Source organism: Zosterops lateralis (assembly GCF_965231275.1).
Source record: "Zosterops lateralis genome assembly, chromosome: 3".
NCBI lineage: Eukaryota > Metazoa > Chordata > Aves > Passeriformes > Zosteropidae > Zosterops > Zosterops lateralis.
Window position 1 is genome coordinate 31,609,879 of NC_139764.1, and position 20,763 is coordinate 31,630,641.

General features: G+C 37.5%; 1 protein-coding gene across 2 annotated transcripts in view; it reads right to left on the reverse strand.

The window, feature by feature from the left end:
- Nucleotides 1–20,763, reverse strand: part of PLD5 (phospholipase D family member 5) — a 163,562-nt gene that overhangs the window by 124,517 nt on the left and 18,282 nt on the right. The window contains exon 1 of one of the 2 annotated variants that reach the window (XM_083858085.1): nucleotides 3,776–3,848. The exons of the other annotated variant lie outside the window; for it this stretch is intronic. Within the exon in view, the coding sequence (XP_083714211.1) occupies nucleotides 3,776–3,778 (3 nt within the window). The 5' untranslated portion in view covers nucleotides 3,779–3,848. Of the gene's footprint in view, nucleotides 1–3,775; nucleotides 3,849–20,763 lie in introns of those variants that run through there. 2 annotated transcript variants of the gene reach the window in all.

Sequence of the window (20,763 nt, forward strand, 5' to 3'; positions counted from 1 at the left end):
TCAACCTTCACTGTTTTCAGTATTCTCAGTATAGTCATGAAGTACAAGAACAATTATGTGAGGCAAAATACCATGTTGCTATGAGGGTCCCAAGATATATGGGAAGCACAATTTTGTCCTGATATTTCAAAACAGTGCAAATGCCACGATGCAAATATTAAGCAGATGCAGAAAAGTATGTATTATCCAGCCACCTTCTCACTAAAGCTGTGTTCCTCTGGAAGCTGCTTCTACCAATTATTTCACCTAGAGACCAGACTGACCTTTTCCCCTGCCTTCATTTTCACCAACTTCATTTCTGATGGCATGACAGGATCAAAGCCAAAAGGACAGACTAACGCTAAAAACATCCAGTTTTAACAGTTCCTTCATATATCCCATGGCTGAAGGAATAAAACCCTGTCTTGAACACAGATGCATCAGGAATGCAAATACATCGTGTAAAACACATCAAATAATTTATAACTTCCTGAGAGCAACTAATTTTAAGTTATACTACCAGTGTAATGGCACAGCTTAAAAGATGGATTTCAGTGAGGGAAACCTGATCAAGCATAGTAGGTTGATTGTAGAATCAAAAGGAAAATGGCTTAAAAACATAATCCTTCATCACCTGAAAAACTACTCTTCTTGCATAAACCTTGCTTGCTGACATTTTTTTCACTGAAACTATTCAGGCTCCATAAAGCTTCATGGATGCTGACATTTTAAAATACAAACTTATTTCATCACAAGTAAATGCTAATACTACATATATGAATATATGGAGATATTTCAGCATTACATTTCAATCAAAGTTCAACAGGGTTTATTTTCATCCTTCACAAACAATACTTATGGAGCATGCAAGAGTTTATTTCACTCTAGAATAGTGCCAGACCTACTGGTGTGGTCAACAGCTTGGCATGCAGTTTTTTTCACCCAAACCAAACTGTGCCAAAAGTTACTTGGGATGTGTAAGTTAATACCAAACACAGGCATAAAGCTATACTGCAAGGGATTCCTTCTGACTACTGTCAGCATGAGTACTTCTGAATGAACAAACTCCTATTTTTTTATCAGAAAACTGGCAGAATAACAAAGTAAAAATGTACTCAAAGAGCAAAGCCTGAGAATATTAAGTCTTGAAGCAAGTTCATAGCAGATACAAAGCCGTATTTCCTTTCCTTAAACATGTTTTTTATTAGCTATAAGGTCCACAGCTTACCTATTTATAATATACCTCTTTAAATAAGGATTACATTTTCAGGCAGATTATCAGAATTCAATTTAGTCCCTGAAACAAACAAACAAAAAAAAGTGTAGCCTAAATTCATCTGGATGAATAATACATCCAATTGTTGAACAAGTTTTTTTAAATTTTGCACCAGGAAAATTTCACTGCAAATGAACTGTGCCATACCAAATACAACCCTTGCACTAATTATACTTTATTAGAATTTAGCACTGTAATGGTCATGTCTACAACTTCTTAGTTTTTCTGGTAAAGCCAGTACATTATTTATAATTTTAGCCTTATTCCTTAGACTTACTAGAAAAAACATTGTGAATAATTAAACCTGATATCTAATGCATTTGACAGCTTGCAACTTGGGCTTCTTTAAGACCATTTACTATTTTTACTATTTACGTTCTACAAGAAATCATATCATCTAAAAACTTTAAGTGAGAGTCTCTTCCCTCTGGACTATTAATGTAATTTATTACATTGCTGACTACTATTAAGGGTACGCCCTTGGGGGATGTGTGTGGTGTATGCCTCTTTTCTTTTTTTTTTTTTTTTTTTTTTTTCCTTCCCTTTCAGTAACTTAGGAAAGACATATATCCCTTGTGAACTCCATGCTTTAGTTACTGAACTAATCCCTGTCAAGCAAGACACAATGTAAGTTTACTTTGGCTAAAACTTTACCAACAGCAAGTATGTGGCAGTATAAGAATGTTATTTTTCTAGAAGGAAATGTTTTTATTCACTTGCTGTTGCAGAAGCATAATCAGCATTTGACTTATGTAGCAGCTAAAGAGTCACAAAAGTGGAAATATATGTAACATCATCTGCTATTAACTATGTTCTGTGATCACAATAGGCAAATGCAGTCAGATCTCCTACCTCCAGAATTTTACTATACGAAAATTTAGATGCAGAATAATACTAACTATAGGCACAATATTCTCTGACAAGAAACAACAATATATTCAAATCTCTTCAGTACAGCAGTATTGTTTAATGGTTACTCAACATAGGGGATTTTTGTAAAAAAATTAGCAATAATAATATTAATAATAATAACAACAACAATAACCACCTACACGTAGATTCATAATAAACATCTTTCCAAGAACCTTACAGCCTGGTTGCCATTCAATTATTGATTTTGCAATCTATTTTGCACATAGAGGAGAAAAACCATAAATTTTTAACACATCAAAGTGCAATGTCTAACATGAAATATATAGGCTATGATAACATGACTGACTCTATGACTTTTATTTCAGTAAAACCACTGAGAAAAGGAAAAGATCAGAAAGAAATTAGTGATAGTTTTAGGGTTTTTAAATTTTTGTACTGTTGAGAAAGAACAAATACACAAAAAGATAAAAAACACAAATCAAACATTGTTTCACATTTGCCATAGACTTTTCAAATTCTCACAGCTGTTCTGTTAAAAATCTCCTCTTCCATTTGAATCACAAAGAGAATAATTCCCTACACATCAAGCTGGACTGTCAACTAAATGCATTTCAGTGCTCTTCAGAGTTATTTAGTAATTTGTTTTCCTTTCACTCTGACTGTACTGTAATGCCCTAATCAATAAATTCCTGGACTTAGTATGCACTTAAAATGAACGGCTGAGTTCCCATACAGGAGATTTGGCTTGATGTTTATTTCAGTCAACACCCACCCCCCACCCCCAACAACAAATCCCAACAAAACAGTCTTGACAATGAGTCTTGAGAGTAAACACTCCCAAGATACGTTTCTTCCCTCCAATTCTTTAATATGTAGAAAAATGCTAATATACATATTTTTATTCTATTCTCAGGCATTTTTTAAAACCATTAATAGCATTGGTATCAATTTACACTAATTCAGACCCCACATTTAGGTGCTTTATATTCTACTTCTATTGTTTTAATACTTAGATCAGAATATTTAAATTGCTACAAATAATAAAATCATTATTCTAAAAACTTTTCCCTGGTTATTTTTCCCACCAAATAAATGCACTAGACAAACAACATAATTAGCAGGTCTTCATGGATTAAAAACCCAGAAAAATAAAACTTCATAGCTCTCTAAAAGTCAAAGGCATATACTGAGCAGATCTGCTTCTTTCTAAAATTCAAAATCTCAAAATCCCTACAAAAGAAACCATATAAACATAAAGCCTGTATGAGTGATTGGCATAGCTTTATTTATATTTTTATGTATAAAGTCTGTGTCAGTGATTATTAATCCAAAATCATTTTTAAAGCCCATACAGCTGTCCTTCTGAAATAAACCAAGTGGACAGAGTTAAAATTTACATCAAATACTCGTCAGCAATCTTTCCCAGTTTTAAAAGATTTTATATAAGCTGCACAACATGTTCAGTGCCAGATATATTTGTCACCAACTTGCATTGCTGTTCTCTTGCAGAAAAAACCATATCTCCTCTGTATCTTACATACTGGTTTTTTGTTTTAAAAAAAGTGACCTCTGCTAATTTCATCATCTTTCAAACATTTTTTACAGAGTAATAACCTAGATCTGGTGAAAAAGTAAAGAGCTTCTTACCATCCTGATCCAGTATTTTCCCCGTCTCTGGAGTTCAGCAGCAAGGAGCTGTTGCTGTTGCACTGCTTACTAGAGACACTGGAGGCTTTGGAAGCAGAGAATGTTTTATGTGGTTAAAATGTATCACCACTGATTATATTTCAGTCCCTCAATTCCTAGCCTTGATGCTCTGGAAATCAGCCAATCCAAGTGATAAAGAGGTTTGCAACAAGAAGTTGCAGAATTTCCACAGTGAATGCCTCATGGAAATGTTTTGCTTCTTGATACTTTTTTTTTTTTATATCCACTAAATGTTAAAATAAATCCTGGCTCCCTTTTCCCTCCTCCTCTTTTTTTTCCCCTCTCCCCCAAAATGAGATTCATATATTGTTCACAAGGGACTTTGGCATTTGCTCTAGCTAGGCACAGTGCAGAAAGGCATCATGCCAGATTACGCATACATCTCAGCCAAGATACCTGAATTTTGACTTGCAACACACCCTGTTATTCCAAACATGGATCTTCCTAAGCCAAAGCTCCTAACTGCCAAAATACACAGTGTTTTTGTGAGGCAGCCAAATGCCCCTTCAGATTAGCTAAGAGCATCTTTTATTTGCAATGTGGTTGCTCTTTGTTGGCTTTTCTTTTTTTTTTTTTTTTTAACACTTTTTTCCCTAGGGAAGACAAGGTGGTAAGCTCCAAAGGGATGAAATGATCAACTGGCACTTCTACTGACACTCCTCTCAAGAACAAATTTCACACAGCAAATTTCACAGCAAATTTCCCTGCAATGCTACAACTGTGGTTAATTACTTAGTTGACATTATGATAATCTTAATGTTCTCAATGGTAGAACAGGATGCTTCTGTGTTTGATGTGATAAAATAAAATTTAAAAAAGCCCAAACAAAACCAAAGCAAACAAACAAAAAAACCCACAAACTCAAAAACTAACAAAGAGAGTCCTAACTCCATGGACCTTGCTATCAAATAACACAGTAAGAGGTGACAAAGAGGGAGGCAAAAGGAACCAAGCCATATTAGTGGCTAGTTTAACAGGTACTTAGAATAATTTCCAAGCTTTTTGGGCCTCGGAATAAAGGGGTTTGAATGAAAGGATTATCAAGAGAGTATGGAGACTACCTTGAAGATGCTCTCAAGAAGAAAGCATACTAGAAAGCATATTAAAACTCTCAAGAAGAAAACATATTATTGTACTAAGAGAGCATAAGACTGAGCCTGAAGTTTTAATGAATAATGTAAGAGGATGGAGTGATGCTTCTGCAACAACTGAGGGTTTATAAAGATCTAGAGAAGTGAAGTCCATGTTCTGTGCAAGGAGGGAAAATAAATTCAGAAGAGATGCCTGTAGGTTTCTTCTATTCTGTTTGCAAAAGGAAACAGTGATTTTCCCTGAATCTGAATGGGTATGAAAGTGCAGGATTGACCTGAAGAACACAAAGAAAAGGATGCTGGACTAATCGGCAAGTTTGTTTAATAGGTGAAGAAGAGCTGGATGGAAGATTTGAATGTTTTTTGAAACAGTGATGAACTTACTTTAAGAAATTACATTTAAAAATAAGATTCAATCATCAATAACATTGACAGTGTCATATCTGAACTTAGAGAAAGAACAAAGTAATAAATGACATGTGTTATGAACACCATGACAAGATTAGGTTGTTTTCTGGAGTGACAAGGAAGCAGCAGGAGGGGAGTCTGCAGGAGGCCTGTTTTAGCCATGTTAAGCTGTTGACATCTAGCTGAACAGCCACAAGAAGCTCTCTTTATTCCAGACCCTTCTTCTTCAGCCAGAGCTAAAAAAATTCATTTGCAAGGCATCATGGCAAAGATGAATTTGACTTGTATTTACAGACGAGCTTGTCTGATGTAAACAAAAGAACTGTGGTTCAATCCCTAAGAAAAACAGCAAGACAGAGTGGAAAGAGGCACTGAAAGGCTGATTAAGATAGAAGGGTAAAAAAATAAGCAAACCAGGTTCTATGAAACCAAGAGAGACAAAATTTCAGGAAGAAAAAGGGACAACACTATACAAGGTAGCTTACAGGACAAAAAAAATCAGTAGACAGCCCTAGTTTCATTGTTTGATCAGAAAGCTGTCTACAGATACTTTGTCTCAAGCAACATCAGCAGCATGGAAGAAGCAGAAGATGCACTGGTTGGTCAATGCCCAGTGCCACACCAGAACTCTGGCAGTGTCCATAAACAACTCATGCACTCATATGAGTCACACTGCTAATGGGATTCCCATCAGAGAGGCTCCACATGTTGTATCACTGAGATCCAACAGTGAATTCTGGGAAAAAAATCAGTTGCAATCAATCAGGCTACAGAGGTCTTGCTCTTTTTAGATAAAAACTTTTCCATCAGAAAGTTTCCGGTCATCTTACTAGTCTACACAAACCTTTCCTGTAATCCTTGAAATTTATGAGCATAAAACCCTTATGCTCACAAAAGTACCTGCTGGGATAGTGAACAGATGCCAAATATGAAGACACGCAGTCAAGTTGTGCTCTTGCATGTTTCTACAAAAAAATGTGTATGGGACAGGGTAGTATGGCCCTATTCACACATACAAACAATTTTCACTTCTACCTTTCAGTCAATGAAGCCAGAATATTTCCATTTTTTACTGAAAAGTAATTCAATTACTGAATGCATACAAATTTCAGAATGAATTCTGTCGGTCTTCACACAATTAAAACATGCACCTCCCAAATTCAAGCACAAATATCACCTCCTAAATTCAACTAAAAGACATTTCTATACAGAACAAAAACTATTGTGCATATTGTGCCTATACAGGCAGAGAAAAAAATCAAGTTGATTAACTTACTTCAACATTAGTACACCTGCTTCAGAACAAAGCCACCTTTTCCATTTACTTTGAACTCCTTCTAACACAGAAAGAGAAGTGTCCACCAAGTGAAAGAATTATGTACTAATACAACAGCAAAAGTTTAATGTGAATTCCAACTTCTACATCTATAAGCCTTAAAAGATTTTTTTTTTCTCCCCTCAATTCTTGAAGGATCCACAAGCAATGGGAGCTTACATTTTCCAGACAGGTCCAAAATATCTTCTTTTTATTTCCTCCTTTTGGAGGAAACCAATTTCATCCCAAGTTTGAGGTAAAACCTGTAATTTAATCCTTGCTGACTGGTTACAACCCTATCATCAGGCTTTACCCCTCTCAGCATATTAACTGCCACCATGAGCTCCATGCTTTGGAGACTCCTTCAAAAATAAAAACAAAGCGCTCAAAGGTATCTGATAACATTCTTTAGGTTAGAAATGTAGTTAGCAGGCCATATAATTTAAATACTTATTTAAACAACATAAAGATGCCCTTGAATGCCCTGAATGATCAAGGAATGTATAATGAAGCAGAAAAAACTTAAGTTGGATTAAAAGTAATCTATTTTTTGTGATAAAAAGAGGTTAGAGATGGCTAATAGATACAAGCTATTTCACAAGTGTTCTTTGCAACATGTAACCATTCAGACTAGAGCCCTCAATCTGCAACAAGTGAAGGGTTGTACTAACTGGTACCAAACATGAAACAACTGATCAAAGAACTGAATTTGTGCCCTGATAGAATTTCTTTTATTTTGGCATTTGATTGCTGTCTGGAGGGAAGAATTAAGAAAAAATTCAATTTTTAATGAAATGAAAAGTCCTAATAAATTTAAATGCAGAATTGTTGAGTCATTTTGGATTTGCTTGAGAAGCCACAAAGCCTGAGGGACACGCAATTATGGCTCTCTTGGGCACCCTGTAAGTCTGTCCAAATTGTTATGAAGCACCTTCTCTCCCCATAAATTGCAAAAAATAATGAAAATCTCTATGAACAATTTGCTGTAAATAGACAAAAATAAACCACAGCTTGATAAGTAGTAAGACAAAAACATGCAATATTATTAGGCATCACAGAATGAAGACAAACAAGATTATATATGCCTGCAGGAATTCTAGAAGTCAGCAAACTAAAACAGATACAAAGCCTCAAAGACACCTAGACAAAACATGAAATTTATAAATTTATCACTAAAATACTTTAATTTTTTTTTTGTGTGTGTGTGTGTGTGAAGAAATATGTCCAAAGTGCACTCTGAGTGTAAATTGGTAAAATGCTGTAACTCTGGGCTAAAAAGGTCAACTGAACACAAGAATTCTCAATGCCTTCAAAAATCCAGCTAGAATAGGAATTCCAAAACCAAATGACACAACTATAAATGCCAGTATCAGCTCTTCATTGTTCATCATGTTGCTGTTTCATCAGCAACATGGAAAAGCAACAGGATTTGCAGGAAAAAAGTAAGTTGTAGGGAAGAAAGAAAGAGAAAGTAGAAAGAGAGAAGAAGAGAGCTGGCAGAGGCAGGGTAGGGTGCAGAGAGGGGCAGAACTTTTCAGTATCTCAGTCTGGTCCATCTTCAAGACTTGCCAGATCTACAAATAAATAGCTAGATCAAAAAACAACAAACAAGACCAAAAATCAAAGACTGATATCCCCCACCTAGTCTGTTACTCTTCCACAAACACAGCAGTATTACACTTTGCAAGAAGCTTTACCAAAATCTCAGGTATAAGCTACATCCTCAAATCACTTGTTCACAATTCATATATTAATATCAACGAAACTTTCAAGTGGTAAAACCCTGTTCTTCAAAAGGACTTGTAAAAGCACAGCCTCAAACACTTCAAATAATGTTCTGAAGCAGAAAGAAGATTGAGATGGTCTATTGGCCTTGCAGAAAAGAAAACTTTTATGCAACATTCTGCTTGTAGAGGTTTGGACCTTGCACAGTAGGAAGGTAATTTCAAATCAGCAGAAATACATATAGTTCTTATGAAACTGGTACAGCATCTACAGAATAGAAGAGATTCCTTACCAATTAAAACCCTGCTCAGACAGTAACCAAAGATTGAAACATGGCCCTGGATGTTTAACATTATCCAGCCCTAAATTGATGTGCCAGCTCACAGGTTGTAACTGGAGCTATTTATACAGGCTGTATCAATACACAGAGGATGATGGCCTGTCACTGCCATCAAGCACAAACATTGCTTACATGTTTCAAAGAAATATTTTCCCTTGATTTTTGAGGAGCAGAAAGTGTGAGTTAAAGGTAAGAACAGTTGCAAAAGAAAGTCCATTGCATTTTTGTAAAAAAGAAAGAAAAAAAAAAAGAGAAAGAGAGAGAGAGAGAAATAAAAAGCCTCCTTATCTATCAGATGCAGCTGAAAAAACATATGAGTGCTGCCTCCCAGAGTCCAGCTGCCTGGAACAAGTCTTCCTATTTTTACAGTGATTCCATGGCCAAGAAAATCTCCAGGGGCTGAGGAACAATAAGTACATTCTCTGTTTCTGCCACTCTTCTGAGGGGGTCGCACTGAACCACCCCAGCTAAGTTACACATAGATTTGAGCCTGTGCATTGCTTAAACAGCCCAGACAGGTATCAGCTTCAAAACAGAGCTGAATTCATCTCTCTCATATGCACATTAATTCCTGCCCTCAAAACCTCATAGAGGAAAACAGTTACTAGACCTTCTCACTGCACAGGTCCTGCGAAAGCTCCACGGAGACTTGGTCTCCCACCACTCCTCCACCTGGAGCAACAGGTGGGCTACAGGAGCCACTCCAGGGAGATGGCTGGGGGAGACAGGGCAGGGAGAGATGCAGAGCTGCTCTGATGGGCTGTGCAGCTTTCACTTTCTGTCATCAGGGGCAATGCCACTGTTTCTCTGCAGGCTGCAGCCAAACCATTCAGAGCAGCCCAGCATTTCTTGATCTATACACTGAAATTAGCACACGCTGTAATCATATTCTCAAGCCAAAAGCAGATGTTGAAGGAGTCCCATTTAAAGAAGTTTAGGGTATTTTGAGCACTAATCAGAGATCACTATTTTGCAAGTTTGCAGCAATCCTTCCATCACAAAGTAGCTCAAGAGACATTTCTACAAAAAAAAGCCAAGTACAAAGAGCATTTATGAGGAATTCACTAGAGTAAGACAGACTTAATTAGCATATCTAGTCTGGTGACTAGGATGCCCTGGAAAGAACAAACAGAACTTTGAGCTCATGAGAAGACGGGATTAGAAACTTGGTTAAAAGAAGAAGATTCAATTAACTCTCTACATAGGTATGTTGAAAAATGTATGAGTTGTTTGTATGAATTTTTTAACCTAGTTGTTGTAGCAGAAATTATTAACTTTGAAATGGTATATAAGTTCTTAGAAAACCTGAGTAAAATCGGATTCTGATCATGGTCAGTCTCCTCGTCTCTCCTTCAATCGCCAATAGAGCATAATCCTATTATTTTAGGCAAAAGGAAACAAAAAAATTGCCTTTTTTCATCATTCGTGAAGAGCAGACACAGCCTTTAAAACACTGATAGCACAATCAGCATAACTCAGCACACAATTTGTTTCACTCACTGAGAAACGTGGTTGCCAGGAAACAACATTTCCCTTACAAATTACTTTAAGGCGAGGGGGTCCTCTCCCGAATTGCAGGCGGGAAGCAGAGGAGCGGCGGCGATTCCGCCCGCGGCCACCGGGGGGCGGTGCAGCACCGCGGGCGCGCTGCCGGCGGCGGGCGAGGGGCGGCACCACCGGGGGCACAGGTTGGCCGAGGAGAGAACACACAATCGCCAAATTGTGTGCGGTGCTTTATTTCAGAGCTCTGGAAGCCGGGCGTCCCGGACCCAGATCTCGGCTTGTCCAACATGCTAAATGGTTACAATTTTATACCTTTCTTGTTACATAAGGATTCGTGTTAATCATTAAACCCCGTTGTTCCATTGACTCCATCCCGAGGAACAATGGTCTGTGTGATTTTTGCTCAAGACTTTGGTTGGAGAAAATAATCATATTTAGTTACCAAACTAATATTACAATTGACAATTCTAGCATGCGTCATATTAATGATTATATTGGTACCGATCCTCCTGACCTAACTTTATTCTTTGAAGTCTGTGTTCTACCAGTGTTCCCCCTTTTCTCCCCTCACCACCTGAGCAAAGTTTTATACTTGGTTTAGTTAAAAAAATAGCATGGAATAACATCCTGGTTACAGTAGAGCCGATCCCCTGTTTTTCGGGCCCTTGCTATTTCAGAAATCAATTTAACCCTGTGCGATCACACGCACCTCCATCCACTCCGCCAGCAAGAGCAAGGACAGCCCCAACACACGCTGCTGAGTACTCAACAAGGCAGAGTTTTCATGGAAAGAGCCTACGTAATGCACACACTAAAAATAGCCAGTTAGTATTCGGCCTCCTATGTAACAACATTAGCCGTGTTGATGTAATTACCTTTTGTTTCCATGCGGAATTACGCTTAATGTGATTTTACTGGATCATGAAAGACATTTCATTCTGCTGCAATACTCTGCCTAATGCCAGTCTCAAACAGTCAAATACAGAAGTGGAAAAAATGGAGCAGCCCCCAAGGAGATTTTCAGGGCTTTGATTTTCAGGGCTACTATAGATAAAAGTGACCCCTATCTGTTGTACTTCCTTGACCATGATATCCCTCCAAAGCAGTCCTGAGAAAGCAAATGCCTGACACACATCCCAGAGATGGATGACTCTGGAAAACTCTAGATGAAATAGGAGGCACAGCAGAGTGCTACTGCAAAGTCACACAGACAAGTAAGTGCTCAGAAAGGCACTGGAGGTCAAAGGCTCATATTCCTGTGTGACACTACCTGTCAGACATGGTGGCACATCCCAAGCAACAGGGCCAGGAGAGTGCCAAGCTAGTCCAGTGTAAAAAGCTCAGTGACAGATTTAGTCTACTTTGAAAACCACCACGTGTGTCTGCACAAGTGGTTCTCAGGGAAGGCACCAGTCTTAAGAAAGAAATGAAAAGTATTTGAACAGCACTTGTTCAAGTACCAGACACTATGAAGCAGGTGATGCTGATTTAAACCCACTTCCAAATGAAGAGTCAGGAGCAAGAAATCAAGCAGGCAAATGACTGCTACAGATTTGTGAAAACTTGAGAAGTGTAGGTGTACACAATATGCATCTCCGGCACAGGCTGAGCAAAAAATGGACCTGCACAGTGTTGAAAGACATATGCAAGCTCAGTACTCCCTTTACCTGATAGCGTTTTACAAAAAGACACAGCAAGTGGTCAGACAGCTGAACAGAAACAATCTCTGGAAATGACAGATCATTTGAAAAACTGATCATAGCAGTGGATGACAATCTGGCCCACTTGTGCTAAGAATACAAGAAAGAAGAATAGGGAAGAGCTGATTTTAGTGGCAAGGTCTTGGAAAAGATTCTAAAAACTCTGCACAAGCTTCTGAACTAATTCTTTAACCAAAAAGGAGAAAACTGATTTAAGGGATGAACTGCTGGCTTAAAAGACAGAGGGAACAGTGCAGTTATGGCCTTACCCTAAACTAATTAAGGCCAAATACAGTGAGATCAATCTTTCACTCATTCAACCAAGCTTAAAACCTGTCCATTTCACATAGGATCACAAGATGGATTATTCCATGTCCTGAGCAGTAAAAGGCTCCAACCTATGAAAAAGTGAAGTCAAGAGCCTTACAGTAAACTCTGTAAGTATCTGTTTTTAAAACATTAGTAAGTTGCTGAGAAAGAATAAGTTATCTCCCTCTGGAGCTGCCAGTCCAATGGCCAAGGGTTTTGAAATATAGACACACAAATCAGAGTGACAATCTGCTTTTACACAGATACTCTTGACCTAACAGGCACATGAAACAGGTGCCTGGGGAGCAACACTGCTCCAGCCACAGGTCTGAAAATGGTTTATGCTTGCATAAACTATTGTGGGGGGATGACCCTGGTCAGAAGATCAACACCCACACTGCTGCTCACTCACTTCCCCCCTCTCAGTGGCACACAGGAGACAAAACAAAGAATAAAGCAAGGAAACTTGTTGATCAAATTAAGACAGCTTAACAGGTGAAGGAAAGAGGGGACACACCACTCCCAAAGCAGCAAGTGACTCGAAGTCACTCACTACCTCCTATAAGTGTGGATACCCTTCAAGCAAGAATCACCACGGAAAACACTCACACACCCCCTATACCCTCCTTCTACCCCCAGTTTCTATTGCCAAGTAAGCAGTCATAGCTGTAACCCACCCCAACCTCTTCCCCACTTACTTTTCTACTGAATTTGAGTGGAGATGGAGAAACAAAGACCTTTGTGCTGTGCAAGCACTCTTCAGCGGCAGCTAATTAGTGCATTATCAACACTGTTTTAACCATGTATCCAAAACACGGTACCACACAGAACTGTGAAAAAATTACCTACATCCCAGCTGGACACAGTTGGACACAACTATTTTGCAAGACAATTGACTGTCAGTACAGGCAACCAGAAAAAGAGAGCAATCTAGACAATATGGACAGTTTCATGTTAGGCAAGTTTTAACACAAGAGAGAATGTTGCCGCCTGAAGCCACCATTGATGGAGTTGGTGTTAACTCTGAAGACTCTATGGAGAAATAAATTATTTAATCAGATATAACTTCTTAGATGAACATTCTCAGCCTTGCTCTTTGTTGCCAAAGCATTGCCTACTTCTCAAATGAAATGTTTCTAGTGGTTTTCTGAAGTCAGCTGGTAGGATGACGTAAGAGCTACAGTTAGGAAAGAAAAGTGAGAAAGAAAAGTGATGAATAAGGTAGCAAAAACTCAAAGCCAAAATAAAGGCTGCGTGACTTGTCTGGACACATCTTCCAGATAAAAAATGATCACTGCTTACAAAGTCGTGTTTTGCAGGCTAGGAGGAAGTGACTGAACAGTGGAATAGAGGTTGAACAGCAAAGTAAAAAACATTTTGCAGTGAAGCATGAGACAAAACAAGAATACACTGTGCCTGGTGCATACAGTCATTATACTGCATTGGCAGAGGAAGAAAGGAATAATGCGCATTTATAGTAATTTAAATTAATACCCACATTTTAGCAGTGTAGCTGAAATTTAATGTTGGGTGATGAGTAACCTAATGAACTTATTACCGGTCAAGCTGAGCCAAAGCCACAGCTTAAGTTCATTAATAGCTTAATCATCTAATGATTTTAAGGCATCCAGAGGTAATTAGGGCCTAGGTATTGTTCCTGGCCAAATTCTTTGCTGCCATAGCAAATATACAGTCTCAGTAGTTTCAGCTGCATTGCACTTGTTGCTATGTTCCAATTGTTTACACAACTGAAAAACATGGCATTGGTGAGATACAGAGTGACCTGCCAGGAAAACAAAAATAACCTTTGAAAAACTAAGGACTGAGAAATATACAGAGAGAATGCCACACATTGCAGAATGATGTCTTCATCTCTCCCTTTCTTCTTTTGGCAAATGTGTCTTCAGAAAGCAAAAAAAATACTCACACAAACACATATTAAAGAAGCCTTGATGCTATTTGCTCACCTGCAAAACACTAATAACATGCTTTCCCAGGTGATACACAAAACTCTGCAAAGCCCAACTAATCTCTCTGAAATGTTACCACTAAATCACAGTATTACTGTTTTCCACTACTGACTTATACATCTAGTGCATTCCTGAAGAGGCTGTTTAATACTACTGTTAAGAATTACTGTATTTTAAACACAGGGAAAGGAAAGCCATATCTGAACATAAATGAAGAATTATTTTCAAAATATTTCATAGCAAATATAAAGCAGCCATGTTGAATGCTTCTTTTTGCCAGATCAGAAGTTTTTTACTGGAGCTGGGAAAAACTAACCATTTTTCATTGTGTGTAAACTAAGTACCACAAAGACTTCATAAACCAGAAAATTTATTAGAAATTAAAAACAGATAAAGCATTGGAAGATTCCGCCCTGATGAGGTGCAAAAACTATTACTATTAAATTTAACAGCACACTAAAGTGGCATTCAGCAGGGCTCTCCGGAGACATTACATTTGTTTAATGTCTTTTCAGCCTCTGCTGGTTAAGCTTCAGTGGGAACAGACCCAAATACCTCACACAAGGGGTTGAACAATCCATAAGTCAGACACCTGAACAGTAAAACCATGATTGGAACACTTCCACATTGCACCTGGTTGCTGCACACATTACTTTACAGAAGAGAGAAGCCTGTCTCTAAAGGCATCTTCTTGAATAAAGAACTTCAAAGATCCAATGATCCAAACTTAATTTTTAAATCAATTTTATTTATTTATTTATTTATTTTTAAATCAATTTTAATTTTTAAATCAATTAAACCCTCTGTATGATATATATAATACTTCCTCTCTTGATAAGTCTTTTTTGGGCAGGAGAGAGAAGGAAATGTAATAATTTTCATTATTTACAGGAATTACATGTAATGTTTCTGTAGCCAACAAAATAAAGCTTCCTGTATACATAAATTTCCTTAAGATAGTATCAACCTTTGAATCTGCTTTAAATAATTTGACCACTAATTGGAGAAAAAGCCACAGCATGTCCACATAGTTTACAGGAACTATTAAAAACCACAAATCAGACTAGTCTGAGTTACAAAATTCTTCCCACAGATCTAAATGTTTGAATTTTTTCTTTGCTATGTCTTTTTCAATTAAACCAACTACTTTTGGATTATATTCTGATCTCTTATAAACTGAAGGGATTTGTTTAACACCAGTTTTACATTCGTTCTCTCAAAACAAGGTAGTTCATTACTTCGTGAAAACCAGTCTTTCAGAAAAGAAAGTTACACTTTGACATACTCCCATTGGAAATCTTTTCTGCCCACTTTTCAGTAGGCTGCTTTCAAAACTTTATTGAGCCCTGTGAACACAGGAGAATCTCCAGCTAACTCAGTCCTGATATAAGAAAGAAAAGGAATGTATTTCTGTGGAAAAAAACAAAACTATATCATCCTCCCCAACCCAAGGACCAGAGATTCAATCCCATGAACTGCAATTGTAAGATATGTTATGCAAATGCAAACACTGCTTTGTTTTCCTGAAGAGTTTATTTTTAGCTAAATGATGCTAAATTGAGTACCTTAATTAGAATTTTATATTGCTTCTGTACTATTTGTGATTGTAGACATAAGTCTGTGCAAGTGCCAGGGCCAGATGAAAACTGAGGGCAGTGTGCTTCTTCTTCCAGACACTTGCAATAAAAAAAGACAAGCTCAAAAGTGAAACATAGTGGCTAGGACATTAATCTAGGAGTTAGAGAGCTAATTTAAATTCAAAACCAACAAATTGAGACAAATTGCCATTCTCTGCCTTTATTTCACCGCCTCAGCCTTCATGAGAAGGCCTCTAGTTGCATTTGCACAGCATACTGCATAAAAGACCCTAATCTCAGTACAGAATCCTAATCCACACTATACAATATGCTGTTAAAAATATAAAGGCAACCTCCAACTTTCTCTACATGCTTTCACACAATTTAATTTCTGTGGGATTAGGATATATACATCCATAAATTAAGATTGTGTCATACAGTGAGCATGGAACCTGTCCAGCTTTGTTGCTATGACCTGTGAAGCCAGTCCAAATCTCTGAATGTATACAAAAGACAACCCCAGAGCCAAGTCCCTCCATCTTCACTGCTACTAGAACTGCAAAATTGACAATAGATGCCTACATATCTTCAAATTTGTAGAGTTAAATGCAGATTTTCCACTAAGTTTGAACCAAAACAACTTTTGCGTTTGGATAAAAAACCCAGAAAACAATTTCACCAGAACAGGCAGATGCTTCAATGGTGACCTTCATGTTTTCCAACCACTGAATACATACTAAACATTATATTAAGTGGCTATTACAGTCTCCTGAGGCAAGGGGCTTTTCTTACTGCGAAGATAAAGTCATCTGAAATTGTTCAGATTCTCCTTGTATCCAAAATAAAGGCATGGTTTTCACACTTTTCTGCCTTTATTTATAACATTATCCTTTGGGCATCTACCACAACATGGACAAATCTGTAGCAAAGTAAAAGACTGTCAAACTCTGTGTTACTGTGCAGATATCTTTAGCAGGTATTAAAAAAAAAAAAAAAAAAAAAAAAAAAAGGTGAAATTGTAGTCATAAAAAGCAAGGAAGAATAAGGAAGCCTGTAACCTGAAGTAGTCTGATGGCATTATCAAATGAGACAGAATGGCTGTTTTTGTCTTAACTGGCATATGTGCCTGCACAGAAGTGTAAAACAAATCACTGCTCTTCAGTGAAAATATCCCAACAACAAAAGTGAAAAACCATCCTTTCTGTAATAGAAGTTTGATAAGAATGAACATTAAATAGGTGTTGCCCAACACACTTTGTAAGCAAAGCATAGTTGCTGCAGTCTGTAACCCAAGACAGTCAATCATTCTTTGAATTACTGTATTCCTGCATTTTTACCTAGTCTCTACTTTTTCTTACTTAAGACAAAAACTACAATTGCTGATTGATAACAGTAAGCTTTTACCAAGCTGCTTTTTCAAATTTCATCTTACTAAAAAATGACCCAATGATTCACATTTTCTGCAAATATTGATCAAACAGAATTCTCTCTCTGAAGAATGGGAGTGCAGCCATCACAAAAGGTTCTTTGAATACTGCCTGATTTATACTGTCCCTCCACCTACTGCACCATGACTGCCTACTCTGCAGTACTCCAAACCTATAGGAATGGGAAACACTGGGACTCCAGATGGCAAACAGTGCAGAATGTCAACAAATTATAAATCACCTGTAGAGCTCAAGGTAGTTGTTAGACAGGCAGGACAGGTAACCTTGTTATCTTTTTTAATTTTATTTTTTAGAATCAAAAACTAGTACTTGCTTGCTTTAGTATACAGACTTACAGAAGAGTAGAAGTACTTAAAACTATATGCCCTACTTGCACTATTTTTTAAAATGGAATACAGATAACATTCATTTTCTGAAAAAAAAAGGATAATATAATTATGTCAGGTCTCTGGTTTACAGCCTTACATAAAACATGGCTTTCTGTTATTATTAAAGTGTTCCCTTTTAACAGAGGGAGGGAAAGATATACTTTAAATACAGCGTTGCTCATTCATGTTCAAATAGAAAGAAAACAAACAAACAAACAAAAGCAAAACCACACCACTCCCAAAGCCCCAACCCCTGTTATACAATACACTTATAAAGAAAAGGACTTGTATTTCAAATTATGACAAACTAAAGACCAAGTCAGTATCTGTGCTGAATATAATTTTAAAATGAAACACAGCCTAAGGCCCTCAAGACAAGGGCTCCACAGCAATCAGCACTATATAAGCCATCAACATTTCTTCCCACAGAGTTTAAAATTGAGAATTTTAATGCCTTGATCTCAAGTTCACTGGAATTAGCAGAGTTTTCAATGGCTTTGGATTATGTCCTAGAGAAATAAGCAGGCACAGGCAAACTGGAATATAAGACAAGGCAACAGAAAAACACATTAACAGTAAGAATGAGCATACTTTATTTCCTGAGAAGCAATTCGCACACCTGCTTTATTTCAAAATCCTAATACAATTATACTGCAGGCTACATTTGCATGCAAGAGGCAGCAGTTTCTTTGAACTGAAGATCTTTAGCTTATTTCAAGATAAAACAATAAAACCAAACATAAAAAGCAATAATAAATGTATTATAACCCACAGGGACTTATTAATTTTGTAAGCAAAGAACAAAGTATCACCATTTTTATATAAACTGTAATGAAAAAGATTTGATACATTGGTCATAACTCTAGCAAAAATGCAAGAATACTAAATTCTAAATATTTTTTACAAGAAACCACTCTTTTAAGTCTTTAACCTGACAATAAAGGAAACTACTATTTTAAGTCTTTACACTGATGATAAAATATATTTTCACCCATCATTCAGTATTACACTTAGTTGTAGCTAATGCATTCCAGAGGCATAAGCATGGACTCTACAACTGCTAATCTTCCTTTCAGTCTTGTTTTTTATGATTTAGTTAAAAGAGGAACATATTTCATGGGCGTGCTTCCAGCGATCCAATTATCAAACATACAAGATTGTAAAAGTTGACAGAAAGTAAAAACACTATCTTATTATGCCATTTTTCCTCTTTTCCATTTCCCAACAAAGCAACTTTTATATTCTCAGAAAATACATCTATTACATGTATTTAGTTAAGTGATCTTTTATCAGTGCAACAGCTTAACAGTTAATAGGTTTCTGAGCCACACTGTTAGCATATGTAGCTTACAGTTTAATGAAAAAATGTATTTTATAAAATTAGAGAGAAATGTAACTAAATATTTTAATATCTAGCTCTCAAAGACCACCTGCTGGTTTAAATTTCTCCAGTGGCTGGAGAAAAATGAAAAGAGCTGGTAATTTCTTTCCATTTTACAAATCAAGAATAAACATGGTTTAATACTTGATCTTTCACAGTCTCTGGGAAGATCCTCATATGGAATCTGATGAAATATGGGCTGGATGGGCAGACAGTGAGAATTGTAAGGTGGCTGAAGGGTCAGGCCCAGAGAGTGATGGTGGATAATGGGGCAGAGTATGCCCTCAGCAAGTCTGCAGATGATACAGAACTGAGAGGAGTGGCTGATATGCCTGAAGGTTGTGCTGCCATCCAGAGGGACATTGACTGCCTGGAAGAACCTCAAGAAGTTCAACAAAAGGAACTGCAAATTTCTGCACCTGAAGAGGGACAACCCCAGCAGTTCATGTGTCAATACGAGCTGGGGGCAGTCAGCTGGAAAGCAGCTTTGCAGAAAAGGCCCTGGGGATACTGACAGACACCAAAATGCCCTTGTGGCAAACAGGACCAGCAGTATCCTGGGCTACATCAGAAGGAGCGTTGCTGGCAGGTCAAGAGAGAGGATCTTTCCCTCTCTACTCAGCCCTGGTGAGGCTACAGCTGCAGTGCTGTCTACAACAGAAATATGGGGCTACTGGAGAGAGTCAAGCAAAAGGCCATGAAGAAGACAGTTAAGGGTATTCATTCATCAGTATGTAAAAAGGTGTGAAGAGAAGCAGATGTAAAGACAATGGAGACTTACCAGTGTCCAGTGACATCTTGCACTGTTATCCAAGTATCTGAGGATAAGCTCTCCTCACTGTGTGAAGCTATGGCCACACAGAGGATGCAAATACTAATAAATGCTATAAAAGCTATTGGAGCGTGTGTGTCCTGTGTGCCTATGTTTTAATAAGTGTACTCTGCAAAGAAGACAGATAAGAAGTACTTTATGTGGGAAATGAAGTGACTGGTAAGTAATATTATAAATTTGTACTAGCAATGCAAGTTTAATCAAAAAAGTCTAATAACACATGCCTCAAAGTTTCACCCTTCCTGGAAGGAAACAATAGCTAAATCAGTATGCTACAAGACAAGAAATCTGAACTTTCATAACGTTATGGCTCTCTGAAGCAGCCATTATTAAAGATATTTCATATTAATATTGCCTTTCAAACTAGGACCTAGACTGTCCTTCACCCTGAAGCCAAACAAAAGCCCTTCTTCAGATAAATAAGCTTAAGAAGGAGCTCTAGCAAAATGCTAAAATATACTAAGATAGCATTTAAGTTTCCACCTGTCAGAACACAATTATATGCTTCAATTTGCTTTAGCCCCAAGTTCTGCAAGGCAGTGAGGATACATCTTGTAAATTCAAGAACTCCCAAGCACATCAGAGCCCTACCTCAAAAGTCAGAAGGCAGGTCTACAGAAACAACCTAGTCCTGTCATTTTGGGAAATATTTTACCTTTTACACTTTGGATTTGGGTAAGTCAAATTTCACTTTATGAAATCTAATTGCTTAATGGCTAATGTTGATATTGACATGGGACAAACACGTAATTGAAGTACTCTGTCCTCAAATATCATTGTGTATTTCAACAGCCTGCCACAGCCATCCATCCAGGTTCCTACCCTGAAAAAAATAGAGACCTAAAAAGCATACTCTGTCTGAGACCAAGATGAAGTCAAACACATCTCTGAAGATGCCACATTGCTTTGCATTTCAACCAATCAGAGTACACCAACCATCAAAAGGGAGGTTTATAATCAG